Consider the following 18,761-nt stretch of genomic DNA (forward strand, 5'->3'; position numbering starts at 1 on the left):
GCGCGCGCCGTCCACAGCCTGCGCCGGTGACGCAGCCCTTACGCGCATTCCACCACCTTTTTCGCACTAGCGACTGCAACGCTTCCCGGCGTATAAGGGATTATCCAGCTGCTCTTACCAGATTAGTTGCGGCATTGCGAAACATCTTAAGTTTGCCAACAAACCGGCTGGAAAAACTTGGCTTGTAAAGTTTGTGCCGGTGCCTACATAATTTTCTTGATTGAAGGATCAGCTAAAAGTGTGGAATTTTCGACAGCCCTTAAGAAGAAGCTTTTATTGGAACTTAGATACGATTAGACGCTTAGGTAGGTATGCAATTTGCATACGAAGTTCAATTTTCGAAATATGTAAGTAATTCGCTAACAATAGGTAAAAATGTAGCTCTATGTGCTCAAACAAAATACCAAATGATGCGAGCCAGAAGTTAATGGGTAAATATTATTAAATTTTAAAACCGACTCTACCTATGCTTTCAGTGTTATAGTTTTGTTGCTCTTGTTTCAAGTATTTGACGCAATAGTTATTAAAATACATTTTCTGTACTTTTGGAACCTAAGCGAGGATGTCGTCTAGAAAGATACTTGAAATCCTATCTTTTGAGTACCTACCTTCCTTAATGGCTGCCTACGTAATAAGGTAAGTATTTAAAGGAAAATAATAACGTGGTTAACCGGTCGTTAGCAAGAATACGATGATATTTACAAGAGGATATAAATAAAACCATTACCAATCACAAGGACCTCATAAATAAACTTACATAACTGTTCTAAAAATATACTTACATTACCTATTGGTGTTACCTATATGAATGTATGAGCAGATGCAACAATGTGTTATCCGGTCACTATGAAAAATACCTTAAGGCTGACTCTATCAAAGTATCAACCGTGCCTAATGTCTTTTCTTTAGATAAACTATAAAATACTTTAACTTTTAATAAAATACACGACTATATTGTTTAACTTCCTGTCACGAGGTGATTTTCGTGAATTACAGACGTATCTACATTTCTTGGGACCACCAAAAAATATAACAAAACTACCGTGACAAAACATAATAAGCACTTTAAATACGAGTGTAAGTACCTACATATTTATGAAAATTTACGATTATTTTAAGACAGATTTTGATTTCCATGAATATTAGATTAACGCTGTTAATGTGTCAGCTATGAAGAATTGTTTTCTTAGCAAAAGCGTTGTTTGTTTAACTGTGTAGGTACTTGTTATTGAGCTCAGTCGATATCAGATAATTGCGTAAGTAAACTGAAGCACTTACCGCCACGCTACGCGCATTAGAGGCGTTCATGTACTCCGCTTCAGTCTTCCACAAGTGGCCAATTTGCATATACAATATACACGTACTTGGGCCAATACGTCAGTCTACTTCCCTACATCAATGTCTTTAAATCCTGCAGAAATGCATAAGATTTGTAAACAGATGCACTTACAATATATTTTTCTAGCAATTTCCCATCACCATAACTTACACCACAATATTTCCACTTATAAAATCGCACTCTACAATAAAGACACCCTCTCTCTACTTTTTTGTTATAAGAGTTTCCTTAGGATTTTCTTTCATAGATGAATTAATCTAAACGGATCCGCAGCATATGGCACGGAACTAAAAATAAAAGAGTCTACTTTTGAGCATCCATTTTTAAGGCAGGTAAAAAAAATCTCATGAGCGAATACCAATACTGGCAAGTACTTATCTTGTAGTTTCATGTAAAAATAAACTAGGCTTACTAATAGTTTGCCTGCACGATGGGGTGTGCATTTTTTAAGGTTTCCTTAATAAAATCGGTGGTTAAAATATTAAGTTTCAAAATAAAACATGAAAATCATGAGGTTTCAGCTATTCCTATCAAATAGAGCCAAGTACACAGTATTTTTATTACTTTGTAAAGATTTATCGACATCGTCACTATTGATATCTTTACCGTCCAGTGGAATGACTAAAATAACGCTGTTTCAATAAGGTCGGTCGACTTGAGCTAGTGGCTAGTGTAAAAAGTAGGTAAGTGCGGGCAAAGTGGCCCGTTAGGCACAGATCGGGGAGACGGTGAACGACGATGGCATCAATCATGCTCATCGAGACTAGTGATCTGGGTGATCTTGAAAATGGGAATAGGTGTGGGCCTTTATGAAAAGTAAAAGTGTTCGGGAAATCAAATAATTTAAAATTAAGTTACAATTAATATTACTTTGCTTAGTTAAAACACGTTTAAACTTTCTGTTGAAAGTCTATGACAGATATTATAGACTCTGCTGAAAAAAATAATAATGAGGATAGCTCCAGGAGAGGAGGAGAGATGTGACTTTGAAACTCACGATAATATTTATAATATTTGTATAGACGATAGCTTGCATACGGATAATAACGGCACATTTTGACCGAAGGCCAAAATTCACTTCGGGTCGCTGAGCAATCAAGTACGAACAACAAAGCAAGTTCCAAGACAAGGCTGACGCGGAGGATTTATACAAATTACCCGATATCGGTTTCAATGACTTATAAATAGCAATAGACAGTCAAGGTGTAAGATAGTTTTTATCCGGAAGTTAGTTTTTGCGGTTGTTGAAATCCGCGGAAGATCTCCGCCCGACCGATGAGACCGCGTGGCTCGCCAGCCGGTCGCGCTAAACCTGTTCACGCCGAGCGAAACCGCGGAAGTTGGTTGCGAACGAGTTAACACAAGCCAGCTACCAGCACTGCTGCGAGGACGATATTGTCAACAGAAGTCTTAATTATACGGCAACGAAATTACCCAACTTTGTGACGATTGACTGTAAGTAAAGACCAACCAAGAAGGTTCCGATATTTTGTAAATTACTTACATTTCACGAAGGCAAATGAACTTTACTTGTGTTTGTATGTTTACATGCACATTACGAGAGAACTATAACTAACTATACACTCTATATTTTTAAGCAAGAATAAGAAATTAGAGCACAATGGTGCAGCAACCAATAATAATGATTATTACAAAGTATTGGTTACAAGTACCTAGGTAGCTACTTCATTCATCAACAATAAATTGTGTAATATATTGTTCGTACCTACAAGGAACAATGAAACAATAAAAATTAAACAGACCTCTTCGTCAAAAACGTTGGGCTATACACCCAGAGATTTGCGATACTTTGAGTAAGTCAGTAGGTAGGTAAGGTAACTTTGAACACTACCTTTAAGTTACCATACCAATCAAAGACTAATAATATCCATCAGTATAACAAACCATTCATAAACATCAAGATTCCTATTAAAGTTTTTAGTTACAACAGTAATAAATGAATGTACTTAGTTATTTATAATTATGTGGAGTGATTGCTAAATTGGATGCAGTGCGGAAATTATTGACTTAGTAATGCCAAGTGCCCTGCTCAGTAGGGAGAGCACGGCATTATCGAATCGTGAGCGCCCTTCGGATGTCAGCAGATCTTCGCTTGAGTCACGCTGCTGCCGACATGAAGGTTGCTCAGCTGATAGAACACAAAAAGTGATCGCTTTTTGTCCAACCCTACGCAAGTGAATTACAGAACGTCGAACTGTCTCGACTTTAATTTTCAACAAATGGCTTTAATTTTCACTGCTGGATTAACGTCAAGGAGCGCTATTAAACATAATCTCCCGCATTTTACTAAATAATATGTTTTTCATCAGTCCATCGAGCAGGAGGAGCCTTATCAAGGCGTTTTATATCCTAACGCTAGTTATGTTACAGATGAGATACGGGATTATTCCCACCTCTCGTTCCCACCATTGCAACTCCTGTGCAGCCAGGATCTACAGCTTGACCGCCAACAACAAAGATAAAAACCCAACCAATGAAGATGAGACAGATGAGATACGCAAACAGTTTGGCATCGCAGCTGTCGCCCTTTTATGATCACTGACACTACTTGTGACTTGACAACTCACTGTTGCGAGCGGTAGAGCGGTCACTTGGTCGCTATTCGTAGCTACTGGGTGCATATACATTTACACCCATCTCTTCGCTTCGAGTAGACAGCAAGCTTTTCTAAGCATGGATAATTCATTATTTGATGAGTGATTATTTTTCACCGCATCCTATCAGTGACGCCACGCGGCTGTGCGCCGAATACTTATGGTGCATCTCGCCACAATGGACCTGCCGTATAAGGGACGTCATTTTCCTAAGGAAGGTCGGCAAACAAGAACAAATGTCACGTCGGCCGGCTCACTTCCTAGTCGTTGACAATATTACCTACCTACTGACGATCTAACGAGTAGGTATATCCTAAATTTTGGTGATATTATCAAAAAACCTTGCCCACTTCCGTCAAGAAAACAAGTTTGTGTATGTACTTACATGTTAATGTCGCAATTTTAAAATCATACAACTATTAGATACGTCGTAGTTGACACAGCTCAGTAGCGAACAATAACACAAGAAAAATAAAACCCATGGAGCGCGAAGCATCAACGGAAGTATCAACGGCAATTCCAATTCCCAAATGGGATCCTGTCTGACGGACGACGTTTCTACTTTGAAGTTAATTTTCTTTGAAACATCGGAAAATAATGATATAACGAAAGAAACAACCATTTATTCTTCAACAAATAACAAACTGCATTTCTATAATTATGATAAAATAAATTACTACCTACTTATTAATTAGTAACTTCCTTGACGATCTCTATAGACTCAGCCGGCGTCATGTAAACACTACTGTTCAATATTTTCAAGTCCATAGAATCTTTGTGTTGCCGCGGCATTTGGGCCCAGTCCACCGACAGCGACCGGAACTTTCTGCCCTTAGCTAAGTAATGGGAGAACGCTGTTTCGAGGTATTTTCTTCTGTACACGGTGTAGATCCAATCGTCGGAGTTGGAGCGTCTTTTGAGTTCGTTGCTGTTGACGTCGATGCCGGCGGGCGCGGCGGCGGGGACGTCGAGGGAGCCGCGCGCGCCGGAGAGCTGTCCCGCCTGCCGCCGCCGGAAACGGCGCGCGCGCACGCCGGATTCGCCCGCCGACCCCGCCGGGTCCTCGCGCCGCGCCAGCCAGTAGTAGTGCGCCACGGGGTCCCGCGGGCCCCAGTGCCGCGACGGCCGAAACGCCGACTTCAGCTTCTGCGGATTAACGCATTCTACACTCGTTCCTTCCGAGACAAATTACAGGAAACCCAATATTAAATTCACAACGCGTGCATGTTACGGTTAGACTAGGCAAGGCCCCGTCCTTAATAGTAGCAGATGTCAGTCGAGGAAAAGTGCTATGTTATTTCGCAGAGCAGAGGAAATCACATAGGAAGCGGAGCTTGACACATTTGCATGAGGCCCTTAGCGCTCGCTTTGCATCACAAGCAGATCGCACATACATTAGAGCTACCATTAGCATAAATATTAATATCGATGTTGATCTACATAAAGAGAATAGTACCAAATGTTTGGCTTTGGCTAGTAGCGACGTGAACACGCTATAATATAATTATGCACCTTTATGAAGTTCTAGCAGCTTGACAAAACTTTTAGTTTAAGATACTCGTAGATTGATAAGCTGATTTTTTTAAGAGAAGACTAGGTACTACTTCCTTTCTAGTAATATTGGGTAAATTTTATCTCATTCTTACTTACAACCGCGCAACACAACTACTTTGAACTATACCCTAATAATCATCCTCACCCCAATAACGTCGTACTGGACCTGGCGAGCCACGGTCACGGCCGCCAGCGCCAGCACCACTAAGACGGCCACCGCGCCGGTAGCCACCGCGCCACTGGCAGCCCAGGGCGGCGCCGCCCAGCCACCGTCAGTTAACGCCACCACCAGCCACCAAAGCAACAGCGGCGCGACCACGCCAGGGACTGTACACCAGCCCAGCATCCAGAACTTTGATAATGCTCGTCCGGTTAAGAACTCGACGTCTTCCATCAGGGCTTTCCAACCTGCGGAAATGGAAAATACAATTTATTAGGAGTTACAGCCAATTGGGTATTTCACTCATTACATTCTTTTTCAAGGATTTGCTCAAGGGTAATCACATTATTTAGGAAATTAGAGGCTTCTTTGAAACCTTTAGAACTTCCAAATAGACGAGCAGCTCAAAGTTAATTTTTAGAATTCATTCGATATAATCCTATAGTTCCATGGCAAAAAAGTTGTGAAACTTGAAAGGTAATTCCAGTTTCTTTTTATTTGGCCTCTTAACGCATTTCTCTAAAATAAGGCCAAGGTGACAAACGGGATGTGTTCGCGACAGTCATACCGTTCAGTTAGATGCGAACGTTAACCTGCCTTAGACAAACTATTGTGTTGCTAATCTAGGGTCATTGAAACTAGTGCGCACTGCCATGACACCTTAAGTTTTTCGGAGGAAATACGTTACGCATACCTGCTGCATAGAGGGATGCAAGTGAACAGTTAATATTTTTAACCAGATGTTTCCGGGTGTAGCTCGAATTCACCTGATTGAGTTTAAAAAGAACGAAGTTCAGGATTTTGGCCACTTACCGATGTAGAAGAAGGCAGCCGGCCAGCGCCGCCACCGAGCCACCGGACCTTAAGGCGGTTATCACACTGCGCCGCGCTCCGCCGCGGAGCGCGTGATTTCATATAGAAAAACCCGCGCGCGGACGCGTTGTCAGTGTGTTGTGCCGCGCGTGTTTTCTATACAAACTGAAGTAGGTACTTGCATATAATGATTAAATCTGTCGTCCCGCGCTCCGCGGCGGAGCGCGGCGCAGTGTGATAACCGCCACAGTGGCGCCTACTGGTGAGCGCTACAACGACAGCCATTATTGTAGCCACTTACCGTAGATGAAGACGAAGGCGAGGACCTCCAGCACAGTAGCGAGGCAAACCAACAGTGGCACAGCGGTATCCTCGATCAAGGCCAGCGCGTCCCAGCGGCCGGCCAGTGCCGCCAGCGAGCCACCGGACCTTTACAGTGGCGCCAACTGGTGAGCGCTACAACGACAGCCCTTATTGTAGCTACTTACCGTAGATGAAGACGAAGGCGAGGACCTCCAGTACAGTAGCGAGGCAAACCAACAGTGGCACAGCGGTATCCTCGATCAAGGCCAGCGCGTCCCAGCGGCCGGCCAGTGCCGCCAGCGTGCCCGCCGCTCCTATCGCCGAGCCGCCGGCGCACGCCACGCGCCACCGCGCGCCGCCGGAACGCCGGACGCGGTCGTAGATCGGGTACAGGAATGTTAGCTGGAATTGACGACAGATTTGACAAGTATTGATTTTAGCATTAAAAATCGATTTTAATGTGCCACTAAGCGCGAACCTGAATATTGACCCTTTTTTCGCCGGGAAATGCTTTGCGCGTAGGTACCCACTGGCTGATGGGGACAGCTAGTGTGTTATGATGTGGGACAAGAAGGGGCGGGGCCTAGATACCTACTAAAACCCGACGGTGTCCTCGGGGGCAAATCAAAGTAATCAAACGAAAACGAGAGTTATTGCCCTAAACATTCGTCTGCGGCTAACCAGAACAGTGACTTAAGTCCGTCACATTAGCGCCCGCAAACCAAACACAGTCTTCTAATAATTTACGAAGCAGCTACACACCATGGTAATAATGCCTGACAGGAACAGCGCGGCAAACACGAGCAACGGCCACGCGATGCTAAGGTCGCGCTCGTAGGCGGCTCGGTAGGCCTGCTCGAGCACGGCGGCCGCGCCTGTGTCGGGCTCAGCGGCGCCCAGCGCGAACCAGAACAGCGGCCCAAGCCAGCCCGCTACGATGTTGGTGGCCACGAAGGCTATAGCTGTCCTGGAATTAAAGAAAAAGGTGGGCACTTGACTTAAATGCAAAAGGAAAATGTAGGCCGCATTGAAATTAGAATGGCTCCTATCATGGGATAGAAATGATGAACATAAAGGGAACAACGACATTATTGTTACCTTACATCGCTGCAAGAATTTGAGGTGGTTTTAAGTTAACAGTTAAATTCACTAGGCCTAAGTCTACACATTTTCTTTTTCCATGGACGATAGTAGACAAACTATTTAGTTATTAAAATTGCAGCTATTTGTTTGCGAATTTACTAATCCTTATTCAGGTCTTAAAAAATGCCTTTTAAACTACAAATAAGCTTTTTGATTAAAATAATTAATAATTATCACATTAGCATCAGTGATCAGAGGATCGACTTAACGTATAACTGTTAACTCCACAAGCCTAATTATAAGAATTATACTAACCACTGCACATTAGTGACGCTGTAGATAGCGTCTCCAGCCGAGACCAAGTAACCGCCGGCCGTATGGGTCGCCAACAACGCCTGCGTTAACGCGCTGATCCAAACGCGAGGCTCCAAGAAGTGCCGCCAATGCCGCGCCTCGTGGAACCACGTGAGGCGGCCCCACGACCCGATGCCGGATACCACCACGACGCCCAAGACTACGAGCGTCGGGCCCAGGATATAGAAGACACGCTTCATCAACTTCACTGGACTGTAAAGGCTGTACGAACAAATGGCTAACGTAAACAACCACGAATAGAAAGTATGGGTAATATTAGCACCACTGACTATTCTACTCTAAGGTGGCGCCAACCTTGGGAATGCAAATGCGATGCGATCGTCCTCCTACCGCTTCAGCGATCATCAGTTGGCGCCACTATCTTCGCCACAAGCAAGTGACAGCGATCTTACTCTACATTGGCGCTATTTAGCGCCAATTACCTTATAACACTAAATAGTGAGCACTAAAACGGGCTGTCATTATAAGGTAATTTTCGAGATTAAAATATTATTCATAATAATTGATTATGAAGATAAAAAAGACACACAAAGTGATACTTACAGAAAAGGCAATGCTATCCATATGAAACAAATAATCAATGACATAGCAATGAAATATTCAGGCTTTTGTCGCACTGGAGCCAGGAACGTTGCGCTGTAAATTGTATTTAAGTTTATAATGGAGTATTAAAATATGAATAAAGTAGGATTTCTAATATTTTAAAACTTACTTTAAACAATTGGTCGTGTTTATAATATCTTCGAAGCCATCCTGTAAAAGAAGAAAAAAATTACTTACTAAACAAGTAAGTAATACATTTTTAAATCTACAAGAATCTTCTAAAATTGTAAGCTTTTACTGCGGCTACTACTTGCGCTTAACGGTTACTGCTTAAGAGTTTGATTTAGGGGGAGACTGATCTACGAGAAGTCTGATACTCATGTATCTGAATCAGACTAAGTCGTAGCCTGATTTAGGAGACGTAGTTTGATTCAGGGGGTGTCTTATCTAAAAGAGATAGTCCGAGTCTGATCTGGGGGGCTAATCTGAACCAGGGAGTATGATCGGAGCGCAGTTTGATTCAGAGAGGAATCTGATCTGGATCAGATCGGAGAGGAGACCCCTTCTGGAAGGGGTCTGATTCTGGACGGGAGTCTGATTAGGGGGGAGAACTCTTTTTCGATTCCTTCTTTGTCTGAGGTGGAATTGTGTAAAGCAATTGTAATCATTTGACAGTTCATAACGTACGATAAAGTCAGTTATACAAAGCGTTTGACAGAATAATCGTACGTTATGAACTGTCAAATGATAATGCTTTACACAAATTTATATTCAGGCAAAGGTTACCAACCTCGTTCAGGCGAGGGTCGGAGCAGGCGCGGAAGGGGATGGAGTTGCTGAGCGTGTAGAGGAAGTAGGCGACGGTGAGCGCCAGGTACACCGCCGAGCTCACGCAGCCCAGCGCCGACACCAGCAGGCGGAGGTAACCAACGCCTGGAATTTCAGACAGTAAATATATACTCCGGCGACCTAGAGCACTTGACTTAAAACATCATTTCTAAAGCCCGGTCCGTGAGCACGTATAATTTTGTCCAATGACCCCTAACTACCCATCCTTATCGCTCGCGCGTAATTATATTGCTGTCGCGACTGTGCGACTGGCACCCGCAGTGAGTGTGCGAGCGCGATAGCAAACATAATTACGCGCGAGCGATAAGGATGGGTAGCTTGGGGTCATTCGACAAAATTCTACGTGCTCACGGACCAGACTATACCACCAATACCACCATACATTTGATACATTACAAATTAATGTTTCTGTAATCAAAAGATAGTTGCCTCTCCCGAACCAGAGAGTCTAAGTAAAAACTGCAGAAGTGGTCCGTAGAATCAACCACCAAGACACCTGAGTTGTAACTTGTGACCCTCTGCACAATAGAAGAACGAGATTTCCCCGTAACAGAAGAACTTTTAAACATAATGATGTGTCTTATCATAGAGATATAGAGAAATGCCAACTAATGCGCTAAGTTCGAAACTCAGTGTCGCATTAGAAATTCACACACACAAAGTAATCAAAATATGTGTTCATTATCCACTGCGGTATCAATTCTCAACGTTCGAATAATATTTAGTACTAGCTTTTGCCCGCGGCTTCACCCGCGTGAAATTTAGTGCCACAGATTGGCATAAATTATAGCCGATATGTTAATCTGGGTTACAAATAATAATACTATAAAGTTTCAACAAAATCCGTTCAGTAGTTTTTGCGTGAAAGAGTAACAAACATCCACATAAACTTTCACCTTTATAATATTAGTAGCACTACACAAGCAATGTAAACTGTTTACATTATGACGTCGCTGCTGTCATCATCGCTGTCACGAGCAATGTGTTCTGTTTTTGGGCATATTGCTGCGCTGCGACACCTGCACCCACCTTGTCACATCTCCCTTTAGTGTCTGTGATCTATGTGTCTTATTTTATATGGTTAAAACACCCTGTGACGCCCCTGCGAGACATGGCGCGCTTTACGTGTGGCTCTCACCGGTGCGACCACTTGACTGAAACTGTATAGTTTCACAATAAATTATTGAGTACGATAAAGTTGAATCACCTTTGAAGAAAGGCACCGCGCGCCAGATGCCGACCGCGTCCTGCTGGCTGAGCTGCCCCAAGGCCAACTGCAGCAGCGCCAACGGGAGCACAAGCAGCGCCGCCGTCGACGCCGCCAGCGCGAACTGAAGCCCGCCGAAGCGGAAAGCTTCCCGCGGCGCGCGCCACGTTGAACTGAAGCCCACGCTCACGGCCAGGGTGCATAGGTGAGCACGGATCAGCGGCCATTTGATCCATTGCTAAACAACGAAAATAACAGTTTTACTTTTAACCAATTGTAGTCTCAGGTATGTAGCGCCGCCGCCGACGCAGCCCTCTGAAGTCGATAGCCTCAAGAGCGCACCACGTGCAGTAAAGGTTCAGCCAAACCAACGCGATCAAACGCGATCAGCTGGCGTGCAGTGATGGCAATCAATGCATTTAAGTCTGATCGCCATCTCTACACGCCGGCTGATCGCTTAAGCCCGCGCTCGCCGCCAACGTGCATTAAGTAAGGTAAGACCTATTTATCTGGCAGACAAATTTCTAATAGGATATCAGGGACTTTATCAGAGAACAGTGAAACATGCCCCAATAATAACAAAACCTCTCGGCAAAAGATAAGGCTACTTGAGATTATTTGGTAACAAAAAGATTTATTATGAAGATTTTATTCAGCTATTAATTATCACTTATCAGATTTTGAGTTGTTGCTAACTTAATAAGTAGAAATAAAATACTGACATGCTTACCTTCACTTTGTAGTACTGAATCATTTTTATACAAAAAATAAAATAAATCACCAGAATCACATAATGTTTCTTACAATGCACCTGAACTGTTATGGTGATACTGCAGAAAGAATTCTTGAACTGAACAGTTTTGCAACGCTTTGATAAGTGAGATAAAGTTATCTCAGGGCGATCCTAAAAATCGATCGGTCTCAAACGGTTATCAGGCCTGAAGTGTCTCCTGGATGGTGACCGACTTATCTGCGGCGAGATACTGCAGTAGGTCGCCGGTCACCGCAGCCCATGTTTGGAAAGTAAATAATTTGTTGTTTTTCACACAGATGTTTTTAAACATGCGCCGACCTTCGTCATTCGATGATTATTATCATAATAATTTGAGTGTATAAGAGAAAGACTCAAACGACTAATTGTTACGAGATTATAATAAAGTGTTAGTAGCATCAATTTCATCGGTAATTCATCCCCTTTTATTTTGCCCGTTTGTAAATATACATTTTACAGTTTTTGAGCACCAGCTGTAAAGACAATTTTGCTGTCGACTGTACCCAGGTTATGCTTATTATTATTTTTAAAACAAACGACACTTAGTTGACTAAATAGTTACTTAGTTAATAAGATAGAAAAGAAGCCACAAATAATATGGAATAAAACACAAATATGACCTTTTTAAATTTTATTTGTAAAATTTCTTAACAACTAAATTCTTAACTTAATAATTTTGATCTGATGTATATGCCTAAAGGTGCATTAAAATTGATAAATAACATATACTGTTACAATATTATACAGGGTGTTTGGCGCATCGTGTGCCAAAATGATTTGGCGGATAGAATGGGTCATTTCCTATATTTTCAGCCCCCATAACACGTTCCATGTCAGGCGGCTACTTTTATATTAAGTTTTTTAGTAATTTCACCAAAATACCCAAATCGCATCATTTAATTTCGATTTAAAAAAAAACTACTAAGCGTAGCCTCAAAGTAAATATTTTGTTTTGACGTGCATTGATATAGGGTTGCATCAAATCTAAATTTACTGGCAAATATCATCTAGTTTTTTTTTAATTCAGCTTTGAACTTTTCCGGAAAGTTAAAAATGGACTGAACATTTAAGTTTACATGGCTATAAAAGTTTTTTTAAAAGAGATAGCGATCTTCGGATTTTATCAAAACTTCTCTAGTCTATCCCCATTCAAACGGTATACTAATCTTGTTTAAATAATAACAACAACTTCACAAATTCCCTAAATTAGTGCATTGACTCTATTCGGACTGATTTGCGAAATTTGTGTTTATAGCCCCTTTTTGTGTGAATAACACGTTAAATACCTACAGGTAAAAAATATTTATCTTATGCAATGTAAAAAACCTTTTCTCTATCGTTTTTCAATGTGGATTTCTTGAAATTAAAGACGAAAATAATTATTTTGATCGTTTATTAATTATTACAAATTTTGTTCAAAATGTCCGCCTCGGCAACGTATACACTAAGTAACGACATCTTCTTCTAATTTAGACTGGCCCTATACAGTGGCCTGCACGTTCCCCAGACCTAACTCCGTTAGATTTTTACGTCTGGGGACGAGGTAATGAACTGGTGTACGTAACGGAAGTTCAAACATTAGAAGAACTACAACAACGAATAGAAAACGCCTTTATAGTAATAAAAAGAGAAATGAGGCTGCATACGACAACAGTCGAAGATGTCGTGAGTGTATACGTTGCCGAGGCGGACATTTTGAACAAAATTTGTAATAATTAATAAACGATCAAAATAATTATTTTCGTCTTTAATTTCAAGAAATCCACATTGAAAAACGATAGAGAAAAGGTTTTTTACATTGCATAAGATAAATATTTTTTACCTGTAGGTATTTAACGTGTTATTCACACAAAAAGGGGCTATAAACACAAATTTCGCAAATCAGTCCGAATAGAGTCAATGCACTAATTTAGGGAATTTGTGAAGTTGTTGTTATTATTTAAACAAGATTAGTATACCGTTTGAATGGGGATAGACTAGAGAAGTTTTGATAAAATCCGAAGATCGCTATCTCTTTTAAAAAAAAATTTATAGCCATGTAAACTTAAATGTTCAGTCCATTTTTAACTTTTCGGAAAAGTTCAAAGCTGAATTAAAAAAAAACTAGATGATATTTGCCAGTAAATTTAGATTTGATGCAACCCTATATCAATGCACGTCAAAACAAAATATTTACTTTGAGGCTACGCTTAGTAGTTTTTTTTTTAAATCGAAATTAAATGATGCGATTTGGGTATTTTGGTGAAATTACTAAAAAACTTAATATAAAAGTAGCCGCCTGACATGGAACGTGTTATGGGGGCTGAAAATATAGGAAATGACCCATTCTATCCGCCAAATCATTTTGGCACACGATGCGCCAAACACCCTGTATAAGTAATGTATCTGAGAAACACATAGATCGTCACTAAAACACCGAGATTTATAAATAATGTTACAGTTTCTTGATTTTACTTTACATAATTATTATTCTGAATAAACAAAGATTTAGGAACGGTACAGTCAAACTCATCGATACTACCAGCGCCGCCGACGGACGGACAGCGCACTACATCACATAATCAAGTAAAAGGCACGGTAAAGGAGGAAAATGGGTACATTATTCTTAAAATAATTTATTATTATAAGTAATATAATTATATAAACAAACATATTATTATTTACAACGCAACACAAACATGAAATTTAATATAAAATAACATACTCAGAAAAATACAGTAAAGTAACATAAATTATAAAAGAAAAACATAATAATGAACATAAAACACCTATCAAGAAACTGCACTAGAGAATAATTTATGGATTCCATCGATTAAAACATCTACTTAACATTGTAAATCATTCAAAAGTCATATTTGATAGACTATCTACTTAATTCACATTGAAAGTAATCTCATCTACCACATTTATTGATTCACACTGATTCCATTAAATGAGTTACTAGCTACGAATAATTCCATCAATCGAGCTGGCTGCGCGCCAGAGCCGCCTGACTAACCAACGTGCACGAGCCTTCTCCAATATCTTCATTCATCAGTTTTCTTCAAAATCTCATCCTCTCTCATCATCGCCCAATCATCAATCTCCGATAGAATCTCAAAACCTAATAATCCGGTGGCTACACCGCGTCGCCAGCTTAACACCAATGACTATGTTTCAATAATATCTATGTACGTACTAGAACAACGGGGCTACCGTGACCTCAGCGGAGGCCGGACTGCTGGGACAGTTCGTGGCAAAGAATCGGGGTTGCGTTGGGGGAGGGTCAGGGAGCGACATCCTTTCGACTGAACTGGTTCACATCCAAGTAGAACATAAAAAATTAAAATATTTAATTTCTTTAACAAACGTAATGTTCTACTCTACTTAATTTAGTTTATTGATATAACTTTTTATAGAAAATATAGATCAACTCTGCCTAATGTATTGCACAATATTAAAATGAAAGTAGTGTGAAATTCGTAGGTGTAAAAATATTTTATAACTCGACAACAATCAGTTCGCTACGCAACTAGACAACAACGGCCGCGCCCGACGGAAGAAGCTGGCGGCTGCGCCCGCGGCTTGGTGCGATCAAAACATATCAAAAATAGCCAAATTTAGCACTAATATACAAAGCCGAAGTGCCGGCAATACCTACATGCAAAATATTAACGCGCAATTTACACATTCATGGCATTTTTGCCTATACAAGAAATGAAGCAGTGTAGAAAAGTGGTAGGAAATGTTAAGCATGCTATATTTGGAGCCATATTAAACTCCGATATCCCTGTTGAAACATTAGTATAGCTTATAAGGAACGGTTTCGATTTAAACAGCTCAAAAATGCTTAAGTATACCCTTATATGTATATGTTTACCTACAGACTAATATAAAATGAGAGTATGTGGCTAAGCTGGTTTGTGTTATGGATCTAAAGGTGAAATTTTGTGTGATGCTGAGTGTTAAATACAGCTAAACATTTATCTTCAATGGCATCGGCTTCAAGGAGAGAGACGAGTGCGACAGACGAGCGCGCGATGTCGCGTCGCGTGAAGCAGCAGCCTGTCGCGTGCAGCTTCGCGCTTCGATGTTAGTATCGCACAATTCGGATCTCACGGAAGGACAAGAATTGACTTTCCCTTAATTTACAAGTAACAATTTTTACTTTAAGTAACAGTCAATCTCCCTCCTACATTTCAACTCAGCTAAAATATCGCCCATTCAAACATCTCATTAAACAGACACAAACCATTCATCATCTACGAGTAATATTATTATTATTATACTTTATTTATTTAAAATCGAATAATGACTTGGTTAAAATTACCATCGACAGTGATAATATTAAATTTAAATGTCGGTAAATCGCTACTGATTAATATCGCTACTAATAAAACCTTGATAATATTTTGCGTTGTTACTACATGTTACTGTTATAAAGTTAAAAACAAAGGAGTTGCACAAGTCAACTGAATGACTGACAGTCATTCATGTAGTAGACGAAATAAGTTGACTTTTCAAGAGGCGGAAAATTATAAGTTTGCCCCAAATATTTTAAATGCAGATTCATCGTACAGTTGGTTATGATAACAGAGTCATATTACGTTGTTGTTGATCTGTGTTGTTATTGCAGAGTGACTCGTTCGTTTGTTGCATTCGACTGATCGACGCAGTGACACAAGCGCCACAGAAATGTAACTTCAATAACGCATGTTGTCGTTAGGTCTCATCATGATGTTTACAACTCATCTGAGGTTATTCGGGCTACAAACTAGTTTGCAAGCCAAAAGATCATGATAGGCATCTTTAGTCGAAATAATGAGGATTTAGAAGTACTTATGGTGTAAAAAATCGTTAAAGCAGCACGCGTGACGTAGTATGAGACATTTCGATAAATAATACTCTTTTTTATAACCTTTTTAATTCGTAATGTTAATGTATTTTGTTTTGGAATCTCAAATCGGAAGTATGTGTCATGTTTGGAATGTTATTTCTAGTAGGTACGTCCAAGTGGACGTGAAGGTAAGGGTCTTTTAGATTTGTATACCCTGTGGTACATGACAAAATGGGGAATATATGTCATATTTGGGATGTTTTACGCACATGTGGGCGTGTAGGGGTATTTTAGGGGTCGTTGTCCTATGGCACAATACATTAGTGCCACCAGACTCGTGTCAAAATCGAGTTTTTGTCATATTGGAATGTTTTTAGGACGTCCATGTGGACGTGTAGGGGTCTTAGGTTTGTATAACGTCGCTGCCCTATGGCACAATACATTAGTGCCACCAGACTCGAGTCTTTGTCATATTTGGAATATTTTTATAGTACGTCCATGTGGTCTGTATGCGCATACATACCAATTTTATATATTAACACAAATTAGGATTAACATTCATAATCGAAGCAAATGTAATCATGTAATTTTAAACAGGAAATACATACATTGCAAATTAGTGTGAATCATCATAAATAATCTGTTATAGACTTATTGCCACTACTCCTACGTGTTTAAATTTAAATTAATTCAAAATTATACGACAAAGTGGAACAGAAAACACCAACCAGCACTAGCCCAGCCAGGCTGTTATAAGCGAGTGCAAGACTGCAGTGCGCCTGGTTTGCCCGGCCGGGCGTCGCGGCCCTCGGGTTTAGAAGCCCTGCGAGTGCCGGCATATGCCGCAGCCGAGCGCAAACTCCTCGCCCGTAGCCGGGTGCTGCACGTGCAGAGGACACTCCTCGGAGGAGCCGGGCAGCTGCTCGCCTTTGGGGCCTGCGGAATAGTAGCCATTTGTGATACTCCTGCCTTGTAAATGATTCTTTCATTACTTGTTTTGCATAATATAGCTAATCGGGACTATTCCCACCACCGCCACTCCTGTGTAGCCAGGATTTACAGCTTGACCGCAAATAAAAACCCAACTATTGAAGGTCAAGTTTGCCCGGTATAAACATTATGGCTGATGGATACTCCTAATTCTAAGCTTACTCATTCTGGAATTTAAGAGGAAAGATTACAATTTGCCTGTCTAAAAATGGACGTCTGCGTCATTTTTGCTGTACGAGTACGACTAGTGTGCTTGAAATGAGTCATATTTCAAGAACATAGCAAAAATGGCAAACATTTTCAAATGTAATAAGTACATAGATTACATTAATTTATTGTGACCCCTTTCGGTACTACCGCCCTAAAGCATATTTTTTTTAAGAACATGAAATAATTCACTTACCCGCCGGGCATTGCGGCAAAGAGTTCTTGGGGATGTTGGTGACGCGCTGGAAGTCGTCGTGGCAGGCGTTGCAGAAGTGCGACGTCCCGAAGCAGAAGAACACCGCCACCTGAAACGATATACCACTTATTGATTCATTTGGTTTGGTTATTAGGGCTTACGCAAAGATTTGCGCAGGTGCTCTGAGCATATGTGCTTGATTTGGATGGCTAATGCCTTGCGCTCCGCGGCGGCCACCGCTAGAACCAGCACAGAATAATAATAAGTACTACGTACAGAAGTTTTACTTCGCGAATGTATTTAAAAAATGTATGCTAAATTTCATTAACAATGTGGTGTAATTTAGCTTGTCTCAAGAGTCAAGCACCATTTTGTTGACAAACGTCAGTGATCGGTACTACGCCGAAGCTATAGGGCTGACTTCGGTAAAATGTTGTGACGTGAGATGCCAAACTGCAGACAATGGCGGAGGATACATGATTTTGCATGAATTATCATGAATAATATTAACTACTTATTGATGAGAGGAGTGTCTTCAGGCAACTTAAAAAAGTACATTCTGTTTTTATTATTATTTAGGCAGTTAAATACTGCATAGTATTTAGTACACCATTGTCTTTTTTTTTCCATCATTCGAGCACGCATTACGAGCAAACATTGACTCACGCTTAGGCCTTATCGAATAGTACTCCTGTAGGTGGGCCATCGTGCGTGTTTTGTTTTCGATGTAAACTCGCGGAGATGAACAGGCCTGGTACAAGTCACGAGCGCCCACGGTGTGCGTGTCTACTGCTGGAGGATTTCCACAACGACAAGTCCTGCGCTGCTCTCAACTAGATACTTCCCGTCACCTTCCACAAGATCGTCAGTCCACCTAGTGGGAGGTCTGCTCACACAACGTCTCCCAGACTATGTCTACCACTAGAAAAATGTTCTGCA

At 41.0% G+C, this 18,761-nt stretch overlaps 2 protein-coding genes across 2 annotated transcripts in view; both read right to left on the bottom strand.

Annotated features, from left to right (window-relative positions):
• Positions 1 to 4,557: 4,557 nt before the first annotated feature.
• LOC114361332 (sodium- and chloride-dependent transporter XTRP3B) lies at positions 4,558 to 11,696 on the bottom strand. The gene is made up of 10 exons (XM_028316328.1): positions 11,572 to 11,696; positions 10,842 to 11,079; positions 9,576 to 9,718; positions 8,955 to 8,995; positions 8,786 to 8,878; positions 8,183 to 8,443; positions 7,547 to 7,751; positions 6,970 to 7,186; positions 5,654 to 5,916; positions 4,558 to 5,100 (listed from the first exon to the last, which is right to left on the bottom strand). Exons 1-10 carry the CDS (start codon positions 11,593 to 11,595, stop codon positions 4,642 to 4,644), a joined length of 1,944 nt encoding a protein of 647 aa, XP_028172129.1. The 5' UTR covers positions 11,596 to 11,696; the 3' UTR covers positions 4,558 to 4,641.
• A 2,380-nt stretch (positions 11,697 to 14,076) lies between these two features.
• LOC114361334 (E3 ubiquitin-protein ligase highwire-like) overlaps positions 14,077 to 18,761 on the bottom strand; it is a 58,441-nt gene continuing 53,756 nt past the window's right edge. Inside the window, exons 39-40 of the mRNA XM_028316330.1 lie at positions 17,823 to 17,931; positions 14,077 to 17,365 (exon numbers count right to left, since the gene is read on the bottom strand). Of these exons, the coding sequence (XP_028172131.1) occupies positions 17,244 to 17,365; positions 17,823 to 17,931 (231 nt within the window). The 3' untranslated portion in view covers positions 14,077 to 17,243. The remainder of the gene's footprint in view (positions 17,366 to 17,822; positions 17,932 to 18,761) is intronic.

Source organism: Ostrinia furnacalis, unplaced genomic scaffold (assembly GCF_004193835.3).
Source record: "Ostrinia furnacalis isolate ACB-3 unplaced genomic scaffold, ASM419383v2 OfSCF5588, whole genome shotgun sequence".
Lineage (NCBI taxonomy): Eukaryota > Metazoa > Arthropoda > Insecta > Lepidoptera > Crambidae > Ostrinia > Ostrinia furnacalis.

What these genes read in the sequence shown, in the direction of transcription:
- LOC114361332 (XM_028316328.1), bottom strand. Translation starts at nt 11,595, where the DNA reads ATGATTCAGTACTACAAAGTGAAG. An exon ending in CGCGGTGCCTTTCTTCAAAG is followed by an intron (nt 9,719 to 10,841) that starts GTGATTCAACTT and finishes CTGAAATTCCAG; the next exon opens with GCGTTGGTTACCTCCGCCTG. An exon ending in AACACGACCAATTGTTTAAA is followed by an intron (nt 8,879 to 8,954) that starts GTAAGTTTTAAA and finishes TACAATTTACAG; the next exon opens with CGCAACGTTCCTGGCTCCAG.